We start from the raw sequence: 24,171 nt of genomic DNA, 5'->3' as shown, positions 1-24,171 counted from the left end.
GGATGCTGTTCACAATGCCCTCCATTCAGTCCTGCCCAGGATCTTTGTGTATCTTCAGGGAACATGTCCTTTCCCTAGGGATTTCCTATTATCGTTCAAGCATACTTGAAACCTCACTTTGTCCAGGAAGACTCCCCAGGCTCTGTAAACTCTTATCTCACAGTGTCTTGAAATCATCCTTTGCAGCAACGCTATAGAATTAATTTATTTAGCATGGAATTAATTAGTTAACTCATTCTAGGGGTTCCTTTTCTAAAATGTGAGCTCTGTGAGTTACTGGTCCTTATTTATTGTATTAATTGCTCGCTGTACCCATCTCCAAGATCAAGGTCTTGGCTTGTTGAGTGGTCAATAAAAAGAGATACCAGACACATAAAGTAAATAGAAGTGCAGAATCAGGTAATAGTTGTTTGGGGGTTAATCAAATCTAACTGCATTCATTTAGAGTCTCTTGGTCGGGACTCATCTTCAAGGTTAGTTTTACCTTGTACAGGCACCTCAGAGATATCACAGGTTCAGTTCCAGATCACCTCAATAAAGTGAATATCACAGTAAAGTGAGTCACACCAATTTTCGGTTCCTCAGTACATAGAAAAATTCTGTTTGCATTAGACTGTAGTCTCTTAAGAGTGCAATAGCTTTGTGTCTTTCATACAACGTACAAACCTTAACTTTAAAATATGTTATTGCTAAAGCATGCTAACCATCATCTGAGTCTTCAGCAAGTTGTAATCTTTTTGCTGGTGGAGCGTTTTCTTCCATGCTGGTGGCTGCTTGCTGATCAGAGTGATGGCTGCTGAAGGTTGGGGCAGCTGGGGCAGTTTCTAAAATAAGACCACAGTGACGTTTCCCACACGGACTGACTCTTTCTTTCATGAACGATTTCTCTGTAGCATGCAGTGCTGTTTGATAGCATTTTACCCATAGCAGAACTACTTTCAAAATTGGAGTCAGTCCTCTCAAATGTGTGTGCTGCTTTATCAACTAAGTTTTTGTCATATTCTAAATCCTTTGCTGTCATTTCAACAGTCTTCACAGCATCTTCCCCAACAGTAGATTCCATCTCAAGAATCCACTTTCTCTGCTCGTCCATAAGAAGCAACTCCTCATCCATTCAAGTTTTGTCATGAGATTGCAGCAATCCAGTCACATTTTCAGGCTCCACTTGTTTTTTTTTTTTTTTTCATGTTCCTTTATTTTTTCTTTTATGCTATTTTTTTTAATTATTTATTTATTTAGGCTGTAACGGGTCTTAGTTTTGGCATGCGGGATCTTTAGTTGTGGCATGTGAACTCTTAGTTGTGGCATGCATGCAGGATCTAGTTCCCCAATCAGGGATTGAACCCCAGCCTCCTGCACTGGGAGCACGGAGTCTTACCCACTGGATCGCCAGGGAAGTCCCGATGTTCCCTTACTTTTATTTTTACTTATTTTTTAACTTTGTATTTTGTATTGGAGTATAGTTGATTAACAATGTTGTGTTAGTTTCAGGTGTACAACAAAGTGATTCAGTTATGCATATATGTGTATCTATTCTTTTTCAAATTCTCTTCCCATGTAGATTGTTACATGATATTAAAAAGGGTTCCCCAAGCTTCACTTCTAATTCTAGTTTTCTTGCTATATCCACCACATCTGCAGTCACTTCCTTCACTGAAGTATTAATCCCATCAAAGTCATCCATGAGGGCTGGAATCAGTTTCTTCTAAATTTCTGTTAATGTTGCTATTTGGACCTCTTCCCACGAATCATGAATGTTCTTAATGACACCTAGAATGCTGAATCCTTTCCAGAAGGTTTACTATTGACTTTTTCCAGGTCCATCAGAGGAATCACTATCTATGGTGGCTATAGTCTTACAAAATGTATTCGGTACGCGGGCCTCTCATTGTTGTGGCCTCTCCCGCTGCGGAGCACAGGCTCCGGACGCGCAGGCTCAGCGGCCATGGCTCACGGGCACAGCCGCTCCGCGGCATGTGGGATCTTCCCAGACCAGGGCACGAACCCTCGTCCCCTGCATCGGCAGGCGGACTCTCAACCACTGCGCCACCAGGGAAGCCCCAAAATGTATTTCTTAATAAGACTTGAAAGTCAAAATGACTAGCAGGCATGAAAAACAACATTAATCTCATTGCCCATCTCCATCAGCGCTCTTGGGGGACCAGGTACATTGTTGATGAACAGTTGTATTTTGAAAGGCATCTTTTTTTTCTGAGCAGTAGGTCTCAGCAGAGAGATTAAAATATTGAGTAAACCATGTTGTACACAGATGTGCGTCATGCCTGCTTCTTTGTTGTTCCATTTATAAAGCAGAGGCAAAGGAGATTCAGCATAATTTTAAAGGCCCTTGGATTTTCAGATGATAAATGAACATTGGCTTCAACTTAAAGTCACCAGTTGCATTAACCCCTAAAAGGAGAGTCAGCCTGTCCTTTGAAGCCAGGCATTGACTTCTCTCTAGCTATGAAAGTCCTATAGGTGGTGTCTTTTTCCAATAGAAGGCTGTTTTGTCTGCACTGAAAATCTGTTGTTTAGAGTAGTCACCTTCATGAATTATCTTATCACTACATTTTCTTCATATTAGCAATAACGCTGTTTCACTTTCTTCATTCGTGTGTTCACTGGAGCAGCGCTTTTAATTTCCTTCAGGAACTTGTCCTTTGCTTTCACAACTTGGCTACCTGTTTGGCACAGAAACCCAGCTTTTGGGCTATCTCAGCTTTCAACATGCCTTCCTCACTAAAGCTTAACCATTTCTGGCTTTTGATTTAAAGTGAGAGACGCGTGACTCTTCATTTCCCATGAACGCTTAGAAGCCATTGTACGGTTATTAATTGGCCTCATTTCATTATTGTTGTGTCAGGGAGGCCTGAGGAGAGGGAAAGAGATGGGAGAACAGCCAATGGGTGGGGCAGTCAGAACACACACAGCATTTCTCTCTTAAGTTCCCTGTCTGGTTCCCCAAGGCAATGACAATATTAACATCAAAGGTCACTGATCACAGATCACCGTAACAAATATAATAAGCAAGAAAAAGTTCGAGTTGTTGCCAGAATTACCAAAATGTGATGCAAAAACTCAAAGTGAACAAATGCTGTTGGAAAATGACACCTGGAGGCTTGCTCCAGGCCGGCCACCACAGAACTTCAATTTGTAAAAAATGCATTATCTGTACAGTGCAGTAAAGGCATGAGTGTACTCCGTGTACAGCCTCCTCTCCTAGAAGACCTCCTCACACTGTCTCTGCTTCTGCTTTGGCAGTTGATGGACAGTGGCAGGAGTGGAGCTTCTGGAGCCGATGCTCCGTGACCTGCTCGAATGGGACCCAGCAGAGGAGCCGGCAGTGTACTGCAGCCGCCCACGGGGGCTCTGAATGCAGAGGGCCCTGGGCAGAAAGCAGAGAGTGCTACAACCCCGAGTGCACAGGTGAGGCCTGATGACTGCTTTCGAAGGATGACTGCCCTTTAGATAATGTGACAGAATCGTGCCAGACGGTCGTGGCATCGTCAGGTAATTAAACATTTCTAGTCAATGAAGCCAGTTGTACCAGAGCTCATCCTACTGTATACTGCATGAATAAAGCAACAAAATTCAACAGATTCTTAAATTAGATGAAATTAATGAGATGAGATGAAATTTTGATTAAATTGATGGAGTCCAGCACGGAGCTCGTGTTCTTTACAAGTAAAGGTCAATGTCCATTTGCAGCTTCTGACAAACTTACAGACATCACAATGCTCTAAATTTGACCAGCAAGTTAAATATGTGTGTCCATTTTATTCATGGTGGTAGATTAATAAAAATTGAACAGACAGCCTTGGGCCTCAGATTTTCGAACCCCAAAGCAGTGTGCACTGGATGACCGCCACTGACCTTGACGTATTTCTTTCAGCCAATGGTCAGTGGAATCAGTGGGGCCATTGGAGCGGATGCTCCAAGTCCTGTGACGGCGGCTGGGAGAGGCGAATGAGGACCTGCCAGGGGGTGGCGGTGACCGGGCAGCCGTGTGAAGGGACAGGCGAGGAAGTGAGAAGGTGCAGCGAGCAGCGATGTCCTGGTGAGTGAGCTCAGGTCGTCCCCAGGGAAACACTTTGGTACCTGGGGAAAAAAAAGGATTGAAAACATTGTCATTGGTTAAAGCCCGTATTTCCTCAATGGAAGTATTGCTAATAATAAGTGGCAATTTACTCCCTTCCATAATGTATGACGTTTTGTCTGTTTATGGGTCATAGACTGTGTCTTCTATACATTTTTAAATCACTTGCTGAAAAATGACATTGAAAAGTGTAATAACACCAAAGTAGGCATACTGAACAATAACAAGGCTAGACATTTTTGAAATTAGGTTGGGGTACTGTTTTTTTTTCACTCTCTTTGTGAAATGTTTGTTTACTGAGAACACAAAACAAGTTGCCTTAGATTATTATTTTATTTATTTATTTATTTTGCGGTACGCGGGCCTCTCACTGTTGTGACCTCTCCCGTTGTGGGTCACAGGCTCCGGACGCGCAGGCTCAGCGGCCATGGCTCACGGGCCCAGCCGCTCCGCGGCATGTGGGATCTTCCCAGACCGGGGCACGAACCCATGTCCCCTGCATCGGCAGGCGGACTCTCAACCACTGCGCGACCAGGGAAGCCCCTGCCTTAGATTATTTTACTAGAAATATAGAGACATCAGTGTGAGGTAGATTGGTAAGGAAGTAAAGAGACGACGTTGAAACTCAGAAACTTGTAAATTCTGCTGTTAATCCATCCTGATGTGTGGCCTTGGACACCCCAGTTACTAGCCCTTGCCCCATTCCCACTGTTAAAGGAAATTCCTGTGAGGAACTCACTTTAAAATAACAGCATCACGCCTTAATTCATAGTGAAAAAATGCAAGTATTGCAACATTGGAGGATTTTACATATGAGCATAGAAGAAAGAGAAGGTCAGAAATTGCCCAGAGTATAAATCATATTATATTATAGGTCATATATTTTAAAAGCTCATTTAGAGCAAAGACTCCTTCCTAAGTGTGTGTACATTTCATAAAATACTATTGACACACTCAAGACTCAATAAATAAGTGAAAATTCAGATTTTAGAATGACACCATAGGCAAAATTTTATAAACATGCTGGAAAAGCTAATAGCATGGAATTTAAAAACTTCATAGCTGGGTATAAAGTTCTGAACTTAGAGAATTTGAAGACCCAGTTAGAGCCCTTGTTGCCACTAGTAACTCTTGTGGGCAAGCTCACAGATCCTTGGGCTATCTGGTCCTAGTGGGTGTGGTGACTTCAGCTGTTTGAGATTCCTTTTCAGTTCAGGAAACTATGGATTTCTGTTTCTATGTAACATGACCGCTGGGATTTAGAAAAACCAAGGAATTCTAAGAGCTATCCAGGGATCAAAACTTTTTATTTCTCCATATTTAGAATTCTAAAGACTTTTCATGGTTCAACACTAATAGCAACAGAAACTGGACTCTAAGGGTAACAGTATATCAGTAGTATTTTCTTAGTTCTTAAAAAAGATCTAAAATTAGTTTTGTTAATTCTTAAGGCCATATGAATCCAGAATGATAAGAAGTAACCAGCATGCAGGACTCTGTTTAGAAGGATACCTATACAGATTAGCATCATGAAATTTCTGCTGTGCTGCATTAGAATTAAGAAGCATTAAAAAAAAACCATTTCTTTTGCCCAGGGAGAAATTTCACTGGAACAGTCGGCATGACTAAATAAGACCCTTTTAATATCTGAAGTTATCTGAACTAGTCTGAGCGTGCCAAGGTTCTTAACTGGCCCTTTAAAACTGACCTCTATCTGCATATATAGAGGTAAGATGGTGGTGCTTGCAATCAGCTTTATAAAGATTGCCACCTGCTGTTTGGAAAACATTTTACATATCTATTTACAAAAAAGATATTATACCTTATTTGCTAGGTTTATTCGCTGGCTTTTGTGCTTTCAGGGAGATTGAAAAATTATCATATAAAGCTGTAAACACTTTTTAGACTATATAATATATATATAATTTTGTTATTAACTGTAACATTTTCATTTTTCTCTTTTCAAAAATATGATTTGAAATCCCCTCAAGTATGTAAATAACATTTTTGAATTAAAATGAATTATTGAATCAGCTAAACAACTCACAAATTAGTGCTTATACAGGGGTAAAAAAATAAATATATGTACCAAGCTTTTGAAAATATATCCTAATCTTGCACCTTCATACAAATCACATTATCCATTAAAAATTATATGTGACTATTAATTTCAACAATGCTTTCTGCCTCTGTAGAGTATAGAAATTTTATCAAAATAAAGGAGGTTTTTTACTTTTAATATTTATTCTTTAACTTTTCAATTCACAGCCATGTCATCCCCAGAATATTTTATCAAGAAAGCGGGATTTATAAATAACTCGGTTTTCCACAGTGGACTTGATTTATATATTGGCTTTTCAACTCCGCACAACTGTTTCTCTGTAGTTAATATATATTAACTATAATATATATTAATATAGGAATAATATATATTATATATATATATATTATATATATATATATTATATAAATATAAATATATATAATATATATATTTATATATATATATTATATATATATTATATATATATATAAATATATATAATATATATATATATTAATATATAATATATATTAATAAAGGAATAATATATATTCCTTTATGATTAGAGCATAGGTTTCCTGTCATTCTGTCATTAGATTGCTCCAAACTTACACATTGACAATATAAATTGAGAAAACTTTCAAATTATCTTAACAGTTGCTAAGGCATTTTTTCTCGTTTTGTCAGTGATAAAGCCAGAACAAATGTCTCTTTGGAAACAATGTTTTTTTCTAGTATTGTTTTTAGTACAGTTCTCTCTTAATTTTTCTTCCTCTTGCTGGAAGCAAACAAACTAGTATTTATTTGTATGCTTCACTTAATTTGAATACAAAACAAATTAATCAAGTTTTCCAAAAGACCCTCAGTTGTCAGGAAGGAGAAATGTAATATATGCACATCTTTGTCTGGATAATTAATAAAAATAATGATTAGTCATCTGGGTTTAATCAAAAGCTGTTATGGCATCTACTAAAAATGGAAAATAAAAAATGTTTTCCCATCAAGATTAGGATATTTCATTCCTGGTAAATAGATAAAATGAAAGTATTAACAAGGGCATCAATGATGCCCTTGCCTTCATCAGAAAAGATAATTAGAGGGGTTAAAAAATTATATTATTACTTTTTAAAAATACTGCTAGTTAAAGAATAAAATAGCTACAAGGGAGATAATTAAGTTGCCCAATTTTTAAATTGGTCAACCTCACCAAATAATGATTTCATTGATCTCAATCTTATTGTACACCAAGGCTTTGAGGGTTAAAATAGTAGAAAATTAATAGCTTCCCTAATTATGTTATGTTGCTACAATGTGAAAAAATACTATTTTTAATCTTTCGTTTGGTTGGTTTTTTCCCCCAATATTCCCCTGGTTAATATCATTCAGAAAGCAGAGTTACTGGTGATTGGCCTACATTAGCCCAGGGTTCCCAGGGCCTCCCTGCTCTGCTCCCAGGGAAGGGCTTGCTCTTTCCAGAGCCCAATTATAGGATGTATGACTCTTTAGTCATTAGTTGCTAAATTGGAACCTGCCATTCACAGGGAGACATTACACTTAATTTATACATAAAATGTCCTTTTTGGAATCACCATTGCTTTGTCTGCAAGTGGTAAGTGAAGCCTGCAGGTTAAATTTTCTGAGAAAAACTTTGAAGTAAGGGTTCCATACCATAAATGTGCATGGTAACAGCAACTTAGACCGGAGATGGAGCAATTATTGGGATACTGAACTGTAGCTATTCATCCCAAGGGAAGTCAGCAGTGATGCTGTGAGCTCAGACTTGTCTTGCACATTGCGATGCATTTGTGTTGGAATTTGGCCCCCTGTAATGTGCCGACTATAAGCTCTCAACAGCCCCCCACCCCTCTGGAGTGACTGTCTCTGCAAGATTGCTCCCCAACAGAAGTATGTCTTCTTTGAAGACCAAGAGAGCCGTTCATTTCGTTTCTGAGTAATTTTCCTTCAGTAGGAAGAAAACATCACCATGCTTGCTTCCTTTGGGCTCCTGCCTTCTCTGAGTGCCTCTTGACATTGCCCAAGCTGTGCTTCTCAGACTTTAGTGGACGAATCCCTTTTAAAATCGCATCAAAAAAAAAAAATACTTAGGAATAAAACTGACCAAGGAGGTGACTTATATGCTGAAAACCATAAAACATTAATAAAGGAAATTGAAGATGATTCAAAGAAATGGAAAGATATCCAATGCTCCTGGATTGGAAGAATTAATATTGGTAAAATGGCCATACTACCCAAAGCAATCTACAGATTTAATGCAATCCCTGTCAAATTACCCATGACATTTTTCACAGAACTAGAACAAATAATCCTAAAATTCATATGGGACCGTAAAAGACCCACACTTGCCAAAGAAATCCTGAGGAAAAAGAACAAAGCAGGAGGCATAACCCGTCCAGGTGTCAGACAATACTACAAAGCTACTATAATCAAAATAGTATGGTATTGGCACAAAAACAGACATATGGATCAATGGAACAGAATAGAGAGTCCAGAAATAAACCTGCACACATACAGTCAATTAATCTACAACGAAGGAGGCAAGAATACACAATGGAGAAAAGACAATCTCTTCAGCAAGTGGTCTTAGGAAAGCTGGACAGCTGAATGTAAATCAGTGAAGTTAGAACACACCCTCACACCATACACAAAAATAAACGCAAAATGGCTTAAAGACTTAAATTTAAGACGTAACACCATAAAACTCCTAGAAGACAGCATAGGCAAAACATTCTCTGATATAAGTCATACCAGTGTATTCTTAGGTCTGTCTCCCAATGCAATAGAAATAAAAGCAAAAATAAACAAATGGGACCTAATCAAACTTACAAGCTTTTTCACAGCAAACCATAAACAAAACAAAAAGACACCCTGCAGACTGGGAGAAAATATTTGTAAATGATGAGACCAACAAGGGCTTAATTTCCAAAATATTCAAACAGCTCATACAACTCAATAACAACAACAAAAAAATACAACCCAATTGAAAAATGGGCAGAAGACCTAAATAAACATTTCTCCAAAGAAGACATACAGATGGCCAATAGGCACATGAAAATATGCTCAACATCGCTAATTATTAGAGAAATGCAAACCCAAACTACCATGAGGTATCACCTCACACTGGTCAGAATGGCCATCATTAAAAAGTCTACAAACAACAAATGCTGGAGAGGGTGTAGAGAAAAGGGAACCCTCTTACACTGTTGGTGGGAATGTAAGTTGATGCAGCCACTATGGAGAACACTATGGAGGTTCCTCAAAAAACTAAAAATAGAACTACCATATGATTCAGCAACCGCACTCCTGGGCATATTTCCAGACAAATCTATAATTAAAAAAGATACATGCACCTCAAACTTTAGAGTATAAAAGAATTACCCAGAGTGCTGTTTCATTTTTTATTATTTTTTAATATTTATTTTATTTATTTATTTGGCTGCACTGGCTCTTAGTTGCAGCATGCGGGATCTAGTTCCCCGACTAGGGATCAAACCCAGGACCCCTGCATTGGGAGCATGGAGCCTTAACCACTGAACCACCAGGGATGCCCCCAAAGGGCTTGTTAAGACAGAGATTCAGGATCCAATGTCCTCTGCCACAAGGTTCTGATTCAGTAGGTCTGGTCCAGGCCTGGGAATCTGCATTCCTAACAAGCACCCAGATGATGGTGATGATGCTGCAGATTACCTCCTGGGTTGCACCAGCCTCGAGTATAAGTAAGTAAGTAAGTAACTAAATAAATAAATATTAGTGATAAAACTCACAAAGAGTGGAAAACAGTTCTCCACCTCAGCTCCACTGTTGAAAGTTGAGGTATCATCTGAATAAGCCTGCAGAATTTTGTCTTATTCACACTTCTTCCCACATAAATAAGGAGGGATTGTTTCTGGAATCAGTTCGTAATGAAAATACAGACAATGCATTTCAAGTCTCCCTACCCAACTCTTGTTTCAACCAAAATAAAACAGAAAAATAGGGCAATTAACTAGCCACTGTAGACAAAGTAGGATGGTTTAGGCAGAGCTGCTCAGTTGTACAGCACTAATATTCCTGTTTTGTGGGGAGCTGGAGGGGTGTCACTGGGACCTGTCTGATGTGAGGCTCTGCCCCACCAGGACACAGATCTTCTGTAGATCTGTGTGCTTTCACTGCTCCGTCCCCCAAGGCTCTGAGTTACTATACACACACACACAGGTGGATAATATCCGGGCTGGGTGTCAGGGCGGAGGATGGGGTCTGAGCTCACATCGACTTAAAGTTCTCAGGTCCCAGTTGGAGGAGTGGGGAATTAATTAATCAATATCAATATAAATATTTTGTCTCTGTTAGAGACAAGTTAAAAAGTTAGACTTCTGGCTTCCCTGGTGGCGCAGTGGTTGAGAGTCCGCCTGCCGATGCAGGGGACACGGGTTCGTGCCCCAGTCCGGGAGGATCCCACATGCCGCGGAGCAGCTGGGCCCGTGAGCCATGGCCGCTGAGCCTGCGCGTCCGGAGCCTGTGCTCCGCAACGGGAGAGGCCACAACAGTGAGAGGCCCGCATACCGCAAAAAAAAAAAAAAAAAAAAAAGTTAGACTTCTAAATTGTGTGGACCACCGTATTTTAGGGTTAAATGTAATCATTCTTGGAAACCCAAAGGTGTAAGTGTAAAATTTACATATTTTAAAGAGAAAAAAAAGCATACTGGGCATCCCTGGTGGCGCAGTGGTTAAGAATCCGCCTGCCATGCAGGGGACATGGGTTCGAGCCCTGGTCTGGGAAGATCCCACATGCTGTGGAGCAACTAAGCCCGTGAGCCATGGCTGCTGAGCCTGCGCTCTAGAGTCCGTGAGCCACAACTGCTGAGCCTGCGTGCCACAACTACTGAAGCCTGAGCTCCTAGAGCCCGTGGTCTGCAACAAAGAGAAGCCACTGCAATGAGATGCCCGTGTACCACCACAAAGAGTAGCCCCCGCTCAACACAACTAGAGAAAGCCCGCATGCAGCAACAAAGACGCAGCGCAGCCATAAATAAATAAATAAATTTATTTTTCAAAAAACCCAGCATACTAGTCTCTATTGAAATAGTCACATACAAGTTGGCACCTGCTTTACCTCTTTGATTCCAGACCACAAGACTAATCACTACTATTACTTTAAAGAAGATCCTATTTCATTAGAATTGCTATTATTTTTGCTCTCGGATGTTATGTGTATAGCCCGTAAGGAGCTATATCATTACCTGTTCAGTTTCAAAAGGTTAAGTTTCACTGCACATTTTTGGACATGGCAAGTAATGTCACACACACACAGTTCATACCAGCCGTTCACCTGAAACCAGCCACTGAGTCCAGTGGTGGCAGTACTGGACTGGCACTAGGGACTGACTTTTCTCCTCTGCAATGCCCTATTTTTTTCTTGCTAAGTCACCTCAGCTACATTCTAAAAAGTAGGGAAATAAAGTAGAACTTGAAGGTACCCCATAGGGAGAGAGGCCACCTGGTGTTTAACCAATCTCCAGGGAAGCTTCCCATCCTCCCGAAAAGTTGGGGTTTCCTGACCTGTGCCTGTCCGAGATTCTACAGCAAATCAATTCAGCGTTAGAGGCAGAATTAAGGGAGAACCGCTGGGCTCTGACATAATCAGTATATATGCCAGAGAGTACTCTAGGCCTGCTATTCAAACCTGTTGCTATGGAAATAATTATTATCATAATTTGCCTTAGCAGATTGCTCATCAGATGAAGCTGGGAGAAAACTGTCACAGCTCCTGCACAGCAAAAACTTAGCAAGCGGTTTGTTGTAATCCTCTATTACTCTACCTTGACCCGTTTAGAAATATTTGGCAATATGCTGATCATTCGCAAATGGAAACAAAATTTAATCAGCACGTTTTACCTTTTTTATTTCTTCCTTTCAGTCCACATTGTTTTGACAGTAAAAACGAGCATATTTTAAGAACCACTTAATGATTTTTAATGAATAAAATGAACATTAATGCAGTTAGTAAACTCCTTTTTGGGTTGAAGGTCTCCCAAGACACTAAACCTGAACGTTAGCCCTTGACACTTCTCATCCCCACTTATTTTCCTCCCCTCACACATCCTGACACGTGAATGGCCCTGAGATCCTGCCCCTGGCGCTTTGGTTGCTTTCTCTCTCTCTCCAGCTGTCACCTGTGTGAGAACTGTCACCTAACAGACCTTTCCAACTGGGGTATCAAATGAGACCCTTATGCCCCCAGGGGAGCTCTTCTGTCTGAAGTTCTCCCTCCTTCTTTCCAACCTCTTTCCTAGTGGGGGAGTTCACCTGGGTCAAGTCTTTCCTCCTGGGGCCCTGCTTTCTCCTCCCCTGGACACTGCCTTCCAGCGGAAAGAATCTGGGGAGTGTGGTCAAACCGAGGTTGCCTTGGGCCTCTGTCCTCATACGTTAAATGGGATAATGATACATGCCCAGGGGATTGTTTCAAGGATGCAGTCATAGAATACTTTAGAGTGAGTAAAGTGCAGTGCAGGTCTCCTATGTCCATTACCCATATTATGACATCAACCCCATTACCTAACCTCTTCCACATAGGTTCTTATCTGATGATTCTCCCCTATCCATGGCCTTAGTCATGTGACTCGCTCATGAAAAAACTTGCGTGGCTTCTGGTTCCCTGCCCGATTCCGTGCATACTGAGATCCTGGGTACAGGAGTGTCCTCATCAGTGGCTCATTTGTACATACGGCAAATCTTTGTATGTAAAGCAACCAAGCAGACGCAGTCTCTGGTTCCTGGATCGAGAGGCACGTAGTCTGTCCTTTCTCTGTTGCTTGCCCTCCTGTTCACCTGGACTCCCCTAGTGTCCTAGGCCCTCGTCTTCACCTCCTGAAATAGGGGCATCTTGCTCCAGTGTAAAACTTTGTCTCATGCAAGGATAGTTACTTAAGAGTTATCCCCCACAGTTAAAGTTAGCTCTCTTTTAAATTATTATTTAACTTTGCTAACAAGTTGGAAGTAGGGTGACCTTGTCTAAGTTGAAATATAGAATTTAAAAAATACTAATTCAGAATTTTGGGGGTGTGTTATGTATAACACATTGTCAGACCAGGTGCTCAAACAGGCAACCTGAAATGCACACTGTTCGCTGGGGAATTCAAAGTTCATGGTTTGCTGACTTCCAGACTTAGAAACACATTTTTGCAAAATACTTATGTACTTATTTTAGTGCAACAGATGCTTAGAGATGGTGTAACATTCTCTGAAAATGGGCTGAGAGAACTCTTTGATGGACTGAGGTCCACCACGTCCTCACTGAGGGATCTCTCTCTGCTTTGTTTTGCCCATGTTTACAGGGATGACAATAACTGCATCCACTTTAAAGGTTATGACAATTATTTGAATGAAAATATTTAATGCGCTTAGGAGATTGCCTAATTCATAATATGTGTAAATATTGCTGTTGTAACGGTGTAGCAGCTTGATACTGATAACGATCCTTCTCTATAGAAGGAAGGCTATTATGAAACACATCTGATGAACACCCCTCTTTTTCCCTTCAGCCTTATTAGTAGCTGTATGAAGTCTTCACATGTGTAAGCTCCACTGCTGAATTAGAGCTGTACACTGTGTGAGCACAGAGGCTGAATCTGTCTTATTTACCTCTGTACCCCCCAGCACAGGGGGTTCCTAAAACATAAGAATTAATGAATTGGCAGCAAGTGAAATTTGAAATACGGGGTCAGGCATCGTGCATATTTTTTTTCTTTTCTTTTTCTGCCTGCACCTCTACAGTTTGGAATCAATTTCTCTTTAATGCTGAAATTCTAGCATAAGTGGTGAAAACTAATTTTCCACATCAAATTAATTTAAGCCCTGTATAATTTTTGCTATTTTTAAGAGACAGAAAATCAGTTTGAATAGACAGATTAACAGCTAATCACTAGGTAATTGCCACCTTGTTTTAAGGGTGCACGCTAACTGCATACTTGTGCCTTCAACTACAGTTGTATCTTACAGACGGGTTTTTATATCTTTGCACTAGTGAGAGCAAACAGTGGGATCTTTCAGCTGATGAACAGAGTCGTGGTTCCATTTTGCTGAGGCATAAAAAAACAAGTGCTTCATATTGCTACACAATAATACGTTTTTATTTTGAGCACAGCAGCATGGCCTGAGCTAACTATACATTTTCTAATTTACAAAGTGCACGCAGGTAGCATTAAACAGAAAAAAAACCAAAAACAACATTAACACAAATCTCTGTCTCTAGCTTTTGCTTCTCTCCTGCACTTTCGTGCCATACACCAGCCAGCGTTTTGATACCAGGATGCGCTCAGATAGCTCACGCTCAGAACTGTTTTCAGCATCTTCTCTCCCAAGCCATATCCTCCCCGTGTGCTGTCACTCAGGGTAGAGCACACCAGACTCTCTCCCTGGATACCTGAGTTTCATCTTTACTCCCTCTCTCTCGTCCTCACCTCCTACACCTGCCCTGGAGCTGAGCCCATCCCTCCTCCTAAACACATTTGGAATCCACCCACTTCCTGCAGCAACTTCCTGTGACTCCACAGCCCTTCTTCCCCAGTTACACCCTTTTGATCGTCACAGACCTCCTTGACGTCCATCTCACTCGCCTGCAACCCACTCTCCAAACTGCCGGGACAGCATTCAAAACATGGCATCTATTTCCCTCGCCCTTAAGTTCACACCCCTAGTTTACATCGTCACCCTCACCCCCTCCTCCTCCTGCAGTGACCCACCTCTGTCCAGCCTCAGCTCTCCCAGGGGAGATGTTCCCAATGCCTTGGATGAACCAGGCTCTCCTTGCCCCGGGTCTTGCCACGTGTGGCACAGTTGCCCATCCTTGTTGGTTGACTCCCCCCTTGTCCTTCATATCTCAACTTGGACATCCTTCTGGAAATCCTCTGCTGGCCTGCTTGCCCCTAAAGTACCCCTAGAGCAACTGGGACTCGTCTGATCATAGTGGAAGGCTGACGGCACTGTAATGTCTCTACTTCTGTGGCCCTCGACATCTTGGAGTTGAGAGGCTCTGTCTAGTCCTTTTTTGTGCACTACTTCCCAAGGAGACTGGCACATGACAGGAGCCCAAGTATTTGTAGAATGAATGAGTTCCATTCCTGCCACTGAGAAGACCCCAGGAAGTTTCTCACCCCTGGGTACTTCATAAACCTGAGATGGAAGAAAATAAATTGTCATTTTAATATCTAGGCTCTTTTGCTTTGGATATGAGCAGAAATAGACCTATTTTCTGAACTAATTTTTTTTTTAAGATTTAATCTTCCAAGATGCCAAATCACCTTTGATGAAATATTTAAAGCAGCTGCAGGATTTGACATTCCTTCTAAAAAGCTGAAAATCCTGAACCGATTTGCAACTTTGAACCTCTGATTCCTCTGTCATCTTCCCTTCCTATCATTTGTGTACTGAGTTTCTATCTACAAGAAGCATGACGAATCCAAAGTTTCGTGCATTTAGAGGAGAACACAAAGTTTGCTGACTTCTCTAGGTTTCAAACAATTACTGTGATTTTTTTTTTTTTTTTTTTTTTTGGTCTGGTTAAAGTACCTCACATTGATTGTCACCAGGTAAATGGGAACTAATACTTACTTGAGTGGTGTGGTTAGAAAAGTAACTGTTGAATCAGCTTCTTCCTTGACCAGTTAGGGTGTACACAGTTCATATCAGGGGCTTCTGAACAGGGTCTCCTGGACCCTTACCAAGTCAGGCACAGCCCTACAAGGTCAACTTTTGTAAATATCCAGTACCATGGAAACCCATTTTGGCTAATTTTTAGGAAACCTATTGTAGCTAACTTCTCTGTCTTACTGCTCTTAAATGAAAATGACTACCTACTGCTGGCCTATTTCACACACACACACACACACACACACACACACACACACACACGAGTCCTCAGTACTTTGCAAACTCATCCTCATTCTCTGTCATCTTAAGCACTGGCATACTGGAAAAACAGATCTTCTGAACGTATGTGGTAGTTTTTGGTTAAAAGTACATGTGTGTCGATAGTTCCCACTATCATTTACCAGGACCTATAAGTGCTATGTGCCGTTAAGAACGAAACAAAACAGAAAAAGCCCCGTCTTCATGGCGCTCACATTCTAGCAGGAGGCTAATAATACTACTAATAATAAATAAGGGAGGACACCGTGTAGCAGTGGACGGTGAGGGGTGTCTTGGAGAACAGCCTGGCAGAGGAAGGGATGGGGTGAGAAGGCGGAATTCCAGAAGAGCTTGAGGGCAGCAGACAGGAGGCACGAGGAGGTTTAGGGAGGGAAGGGGGAGGCGTGTCCTGGGCAGAAAGAACAGGTGCACAGGCTGTGGGGTGAGGGTCCTCCTGGAGTTGGAGAAGCCCCCGGGAGGCAGTGAGAGTGGACGGGGGGAGCTGAGGAAGGGGCCAGACTGAGGCGCCTTGTAGCTGACGTTCCTTTCATGGCTCAGCGTTGTACTTACATGGAAAGAAGAACCCTCCCCCACGTGGTATACCTTTAAATAACAGTGGAGCGGTCACCCATATCCTGCCGTGATTTTGAAGCTCATCAGTTCCAGGTGTGGGCCCGGTAAACAGCTCACCCTGTTGGCTCACCCGTGCCATCTAGTGGTGAATGCTTGCAATTACCAGGTTTTCTGGCCCTAAGGTCGGCGGGGGCAGGGTGCTCTTGTGGGAATAATAATACGTGTCCAAGGTGCGGGGCGGGGGGGATGAATTTGGAGACTGGGATCGCCATGTATACACTAATATGTATAAAATGGATAACTAATAAGAACCTGCTGTATAAAAAAATAAATAAAATAAAATTCAAAACAAAAGAATTCCATAACCCCCCACAAAAACAGATGAATGGATAACGAAAAAACCCCAAAACAATACGTGTGGAAAGCTTTCTGAAAACATACATGAAAATGAAGACCTCCGGGTGCAAATTGCTCCTTCATTGGCTTATGTCAAGCCTGAATCAGAAAAAAAAAAAAAAAAAACCCTGATAGCTATAGCAACAAGTTTTACAAAATGTACTTCAACATCAATGGAACTGAAGAAATTGTTTAAAAACAGAAAAAAAGTACAAGTGAAGTGAAAGATTACAAAGGAAGAGTTAATGAGGGAAACCATGAGCAGAAGTTGGATATAGATAAACAAAAAGAATACTCAAGTGTCATAGTAACATCAGGTTAATTAATTAATTAATTCTATAGAATTATATCGGATTAATTAATTTTATAGAATTCAACTATGGAATAAACTATGCATGATGCATTTTGTGAGTTTTAACACGTATTATAAGTTTCCTTTTCATATTCTGTGATAGTTTTGGTTGACATTTACAGAAACACAATTATCATCTGTTCTATTGTTGTCCAGTGGGGTAGCTTTTAAAATTTCAACTTACATTAATTCAAACAGATATCTTTAAAACTCAGTTCTCAGTCTTGCTTGCCACATTTCAAGTGCTCGATTGCCACATTGACTAGACGCCACCATATTGGACAGTGAAATTCCCACTTCCGTCACGGCAGAAAGTTCTACTGGATGGGCTAGTCTATTATATTGTTTCCTCAGTAGAACTGATGTACTCGACAAACATGTTCTGAACACCTACTATGTGCTAGACAGCTTAGCAGTTCCTTACAGCAGATTAAAGAGAAATAAAGTAAAACATAATTAGTCTCCTAAAGGGCAAAATTTAGGAATTGAGGAGGTTCACACTGTAACCAGATGTTTTCCATCCATTGTGAGAAGAGATATAATACTTGTATATTCAATAACTGAGGTACTGAGGGAGGCCCCCCAGAGAATATACCATTTAAGATGTGTTTTAATGATATACAGGAATATTACTAACAACAAGCAAACAAACAGAAAAACAAGGAGGGGAGAGAGTATTTTAAGTAGAGGATATAGCTTTTGCAAAGTTAGGGAAGTGTAAATTGGTATGGGGTATCTGGAGGATGACAGTTCTGTGTGGCTGGTCCATGGGACAATAAATGTGAATCATAATTGGAGAGTGAGGTTAGCGCTTGCTGGAAGGACCCTTTCATCACAGCGAGCACAGTCCTCTTTATCCTGTCAGATAACTGGAGAACCATGGAAAATTTTATGCAGCAAGTTATGGGATTACTCTTCATTTTGGAGATTACTTTTTTGATGTGGCATAAAAGAAGGAAGTTGCTGGAGAATTGTAGCACTTTACACCCTGCCTTTTAATATAAATTAAAAATATATATATTTGGAATCCGAAAAAATATATCAATTCACCTCTCTGTGCCTGCCTGTTTTCCCTTTTGATAAATGGGGCTAATAGTGTCTGACTTATAAAGTTGTTGGGGAAAATTAAATGAGCCCATTCATGTAAGACTGTTAATAAGGGCTCAATGCTATTACTGTTATTAAAGGTTTGAAATTATCTAAGGAAAGCATTTAACATAAGGAAAATGTAAGGGGTGGATGATTCTGCAAAGGATGCAGGGAATGAGATAGGGAGAAAGAATGGTCCAAGTGCTTGGTGGAGGCCTGAGAGAGAAGAGCTTTCTAAGACCCTAAAGAAAGGATTTCCAAGGAGGAGGGGGAAGTCAATATAAAAAGTACTGCAGGGGGCTTCCCTGGTGGCGCAGTGGTTGGGAGTCCGCCTGCCGATGCAGGGGACGCGGGTTCGTGCCCCGGTCCGGGAGGATCCCACATGCCGCGGAGCGGCTGGGCCCGTGAGCCATGGTCACTGAGCCTGCGCGTCCGGAGCCTGTGCTCTGCAACGGGAGAGGCCACAACAAGTGAGAGGCCCGTGTACCGCAAAAAAAAAAAAAAAAGTACTGCAGGGAAGGTTTAGTGAGTGATGACCGAGGTGAGCGTGTTGGGTTTGGCCAGTAGGAGATCACTGGTGGGTAAGGAGGGGATATTTATGAAGACGGGCCTGGTGAACGTAGCGAAGAGGGTGTGCAGGAGTCAGGGTTCTAGAATCCAGTTCTGCTGATACCTCCACCAGCTCCATTGCCTTAGACAAGCCTCTTCTTTGGGGGCCCTGGTGCCCCCATCGATAAAGAAGAAGGAAGTGGATTAGGTGATCTTCAGTGCCACTCTCAGTTCTGAATGCCCATGAGTTTCAACCACTCATCTTATTTTAGGTAATCATAACGTGAATATTATTTCAAGATGGCAATGTCTCAAGCTGCATTCTTCACCTACTAACAACTGTAATGGGTCCTAATGAGGTCATACATTCTGAAGTAGAATTAGTTTCAGTAGAATTAGACTAGCATGGGTTAAATAGTATGTTGTCCTCAAAGGAAGAAATTGCTCCCTGGACATCACACTCCTGTGTATATTAGATACTTGTTATTTTGTAGGTCCTTGTTTACTTACTAAAGGTATTTCTATAGCCATATAGTCATTCATGTATTCACTCAACTTTGAACAACTTCTGTGTGCCAGACACACCTTTAAGTGCAAGATACAGAGATGAGAGGACCCAACTTATGCTGGGCAAGTTGTGAGGACAAATATCAGAACATATAAATGACAGTTCTGTGTGAAAGCACAACAGGAGTTCTGTCTGGAGAAAGGACTAATGTGTTCCTTCAGGTTTGATGCAACATAGACAGACCTTTTCTTTCTTTTTTTTTTTTTTTTTTTTTGCGGTACGCGGGCCTCTCACTGCTGTGGCCTCTCCCGTTGCGGAGCACAGGCTCCGGACACGCAGGCTCAGCGGCCATGGCTCACGGGCCCAGCCGCTCCGTAGCATGTGGGATCTTCCCGGATCGGGGCATGAACCCGTGTCCCCTGCATCATCAGGTGGACTCTCCACCACTGCGCCACCAGGGAAGCCCAGACAGACCTTCTTCTTTCATGAATTCTTTGGCTTTTCATGAACATATTTCTGGCGTGCATCTGTCATTCTTGCAATTCCCTTTAACTTTCTCACCTCAGTAATCAAATGGAGCTTTTGAAAAGCATAAGGCTAAAAGGTAAAATCTGTTAATTTTTATATAATGTAGTATGATTGGCATCATACTTATATGAAGAAATGAAAAGTTAACGTATTTTTGCCCTTTATTGACTCGTATCACCTACAGTTAATAATTCTGATATGGCTTTCAGTTTATTAGAAATCACTTTATTATATGACATCCCCAAACTTTATGAATATAGGTGAATACTGGAAAGATTTGTATGTATATGCTTGAATATAATGTTCAGTTTCTAGGCAAATCCAAATGACCTTTTTAAAAAGCCTGCACGGTAAGCACTTTCCAAAGAAAGTACATTTCTGTGAGGATTTTGTAGATAATGAAATGAACGCTAGTGGTGTTTTGTTTCTGAAGACATCTCTGACATTTCAGTAAACAGTATACTTTTATGAAATGAAAACTCTCTGCAGCCACAGAGGTGCGTTTCAGGATTGCTTATTGCCAACATTTAAAAAATAAACACCACCGGCATTCAAGTCTCTCTGTTCTGAATTGCAGCACCTTATGAAATATGCCCAGAGGATTACCTGATGTCGACAGTGTGGAAAAGGACTCCAGCAGGAGACTTGGCCTTCAATCAGTGCCCACTGAATGCCACAGGTAATGTAGGATGACCCTCCAAAGTTGACCACCCACCAAGAGCAGCATGCTGTGTTCCTCACCATGCTTTGTGCTATATCCAAAAATCAATCTGTCCAATAAGCAGTTAATAAAACAATTTTAGTAAAGGGCTTCCTAAGTGGAGACAATGAAGAGACCTGGAAAATCTTGATGTTGCAGTGGTTCCTCAGTGTGACTAATATGCATTGTAAAAAATGATCAAAGTAACAATTGCACACATGTATGTGTGTTAAAAGGGAGAAAATGTACAAACCCAGGTTTTCAGCCCGCCCCCCAGTTCTGTGTCTCCTCCCAGCCTCCCTGTCGTAAAGCTCTCTGTTTTTGTGACTTGCAGGCACCGCTAGCAGACGCTGCTCGCTCAGTCTTCACGGAGTGGCCTTCTGGGAACAGCCGAGCTTTGCAAGATGCATATCAAATGAGTACAGACACTTGCAGCATTCAGTAGGTGCAAAAGCCAGCTTTAGTACTTGCTCTGTTTATTTTTTGCTAATGATCGCTGTGTGAGAATTTAATCTTCTGCTATACAGTCAAATCAGTAAAATCTCTGAAAAAAAAAATGCCTGGAGGAAAACAGGCTGTGCTAGAAAGCTAATTTTTATAAGTCGGTGCTAAAGAGTTTTGTTCCTAGGGTTTGGGGTTTATGGATCCTGCTTGGATCCTGCTATTTAAATGAATGGATTCCTTGTCCAATGAGGGAAAGGCGTGAATAAAATCTGCTACTCAGGCTTATCTATAAGAGTTAAACTATGTATTATGATTGGCACAAATCTGTGTTACATAGTACATAAGACAATTCAAAATACCGTACATTTTAAAATTAAATTCTTTAGAACTTTGGTAGGTGGGAAATGATAAAGCTGTGTCATGTAGGTATCAAATTTCTCACTGCATTTTGACATTAAGACACCAAAAAAAAAAAAAAAAAAGACAGGGGTTATTGTATCAGAGAAAATTAGCTGCTTGCAAAACATTATATGGGACAAATTTCCCAAAATTGTCCCTCTTCTCCCACATATCATTGAATTATTCACAGAGTATGCTGTATAAATATTTCGAGCACAGTTAAGTGTCACTTGGTGTTTTACGAGTGCAAGTCATTGTCATTTTCGGAGACTGTTGTCATTCATGCTGGCAGTCGAGAGAGCTTCCTGCGTGAACAAACATCGCGGGGCTCAGAACAAAATACAAGCCGGAGCCGCTGGAGAGCCCGACGTTGGCAGGGATGCTGCTCAGTTAAGAGCCTTGAAGTTTTGTTGTGCTTATGTTTTCTTTCCATCTTCTTACAGTTGCTCACAAATAAGCCTGATTCTTAAAAAAAATCCTAAAGAACATCTTTGCTTGTGGATGGAGAAGTAGCTTGTACAATAAGAACGCTTTAGTGAAGTAAACGTATTTGATTATCAGAAAAACAAAACACGTTTTAAAAACATCTGAAAACCAAATGCTGTCTAATATGCTTACTTACCAAATCAGTAATTAAACTGATGATTATTTGGCTACACAGACCCTTATTTCTATTATTGTGTGTATGTACATTCATATATATACATACATGTTATTCTATATATATACATAAATACTGATTACACACAAATACATATGTTTCATAATATATATTTATGTGCATATCAGTATTTGGTGATATTTGGCTTCACTGAGCCTTATTTCTTTCAAAACTGAAATATTTCAGAATTAAGTAAAAAAAAAAAAAATATATATATATATATATATAAAACCAAGACTTTCTTATGAGTTTAATTTTTAATGAATTTTATTTTCCTCTAATTTTAGACATTCGACTCTGTTTACTTAATCTTAATAATATCCATATTTAGTTCTTGTTTATTCATGGTAATTTATATGAGAATAATTGCATGGATTAAGTAAACCATAGGTCAATTCTTACAAATTTGTTAAGAATGAATAATATCAGCTGTTGGCAGAAAATTTTTCCTTCTTAAATTCAGTGTTTTGCACAGTAGTATTTAAACGAGTCTGCATTCTGTGAGTGCAGGTCATCTGATAATGGAGAGAAACAGAAACACTCAGTGAAACAGGAGAGATGGTCTTGGACTGTGAGTCGCATAGAAATCACGCAGTCAGTGATTGGACAGCCGATGTGTCCGTGCCCGTGCTGACTTGCAGACAGAAATCAAGTGCGTGATTTTGTAGAATAAGGAGCAGCCTCAGGGCATTCAGCTTCCACAGAGGACCAAGCACTCAGCTGGGCACTTTCACAAATTAACTTCAGTCCCCACCACAACCTGCAAGTGGGCATCCCTGCCCCAGGTTGAAGCTCTGCTGGGGAGCAGTCCAGTTACCTGAGGCGAGGGTGAAATTTGCATCCCAGGTACAACTGTTCAAAAACTTAACCTCCTTTCTGGAGGCCTTACTCCCTCCTGAGCCTTTGATTTGAAATCCTCTGCCCTAGATTCTGGTGCTGGGGGCACCTTCTTCTGGTTGTGTGTCCTTCGGAAAAGTCATGTGATCTCACTCAAGTCTTGGCTTGCTATTTGCAACTGAAATCGGTAGCCTCACCTTAACACCTCTGGAGGTTTTGAGAAAAAGTAGATGAGATACTGTATGTGGGATGTTTGCAAAGCGAAGTGCTTTGTAACTCTGAGGTATTAATATCTACAGGTAAAGAAAATGGGTTGTATTAAAAATTATCTCCATAAGAGTAAAATTTTAGAACTCAACAATTTATTAACTTGAACGCTTCATGTGGAAAAATACAGATAGATATAGATGAATGGATAGATAGGCAGGTAGGCAGGTGGATAATTGAGTGGATGGATGGACGGATGGATGGATGGATAGGATTGATGTCACATGTATTTTTTTTTTAATCACGTGAGGTTTTTAAAAATAAATTTATTTAGTTATTTATTTTGGCTGTGTTGGATCTTCGTTGTTGAGTCTTCATTGCTGCCTGCGAGCTTTTCTCTAGTGGCGGTGAGTGGGGGCTACTCTTCATTGAGGTGTGTGGGCTTCTTGCGGTGGCTTCTCTTGTTGTGGAGCACAGGCTTTAGGGCCTGCGGGCTTCATTAGTTGTGACACGTGGGCTCAGCAGTTGTGGCTCATGGGCTTTAGAGCACAGGCACAGTAGTTGTGGAGCACGGGCTTAGTTGCTCTGTGGCATGTGGGATCTTCCCGACCAGGGCTCGAACCCATGTCCCCTGCATTGGCAGGAGATTCTTAACCACTGCGCCACCAGGGAAGTCCCAGATGTCACATGTATTTTTGCTGATGAATTCTGTTTATATACACATATAGAAATATATACATACTTATACATCCATACATACATGCCTCTAATACTTGCCTAGGGACCATGGTCTTCTCTTTTACAAGTTCAGGGAAGTATAGGACCAATGTATGCCTTAAAGAATGGTCACCTAGTATATCGAGCTCATCATGTGTACTCTGAAAA

General features: G+C 40.9%; 1 protein-coding gene across 1 annotated transcript in view; it reads left to right on the top strand.

Moving 5' to 3' along the window:
* ADGRB3 (adhesion G protein-coupled receptor B3) overlaps positions 1–24,171 on the top strand; it is an 802,318-nt gene that overhangs the window by 334,216 nt on the left and 443,931 nt on the right. The window contains exons 5-8 of the mRNA XM_065889244.1: positions 3,262–3,426; positions 3,893–4,057; positions 20,616–20,717; positions 21,073–21,179. Of these exons, the coding sequence (XP_065745316.1) occupies positions 3,262–3,426; positions 3,893–4,057; positions 20,616–20,717; positions 21,073–21,179 (539 nt within the window). The remainder of the gene's footprint in view (positions 1–3,261; positions 3,427–3,892; positions 4,058–20,615; positions 20,718–21,072; positions 21,180–24,171) is intronic.

Source organism: Phocoena phocoena, chromosome 12 (genome assembly GCF_963924675.1).
Source record: "Phocoena phocoena chromosome 12, mPhoPho1.1, whole genome shotgun sequence".
In the NCBI taxonomy this organism is placed as follows: Eukaryota; Metazoa; Chordata; class Mammalia; order Artiodactyla; family Phocoenidae; genus Phocoena; species Phocoena phocoena.
This window is presented reverse-complemented; position numbering and strand designations above follow the sequence as displayed.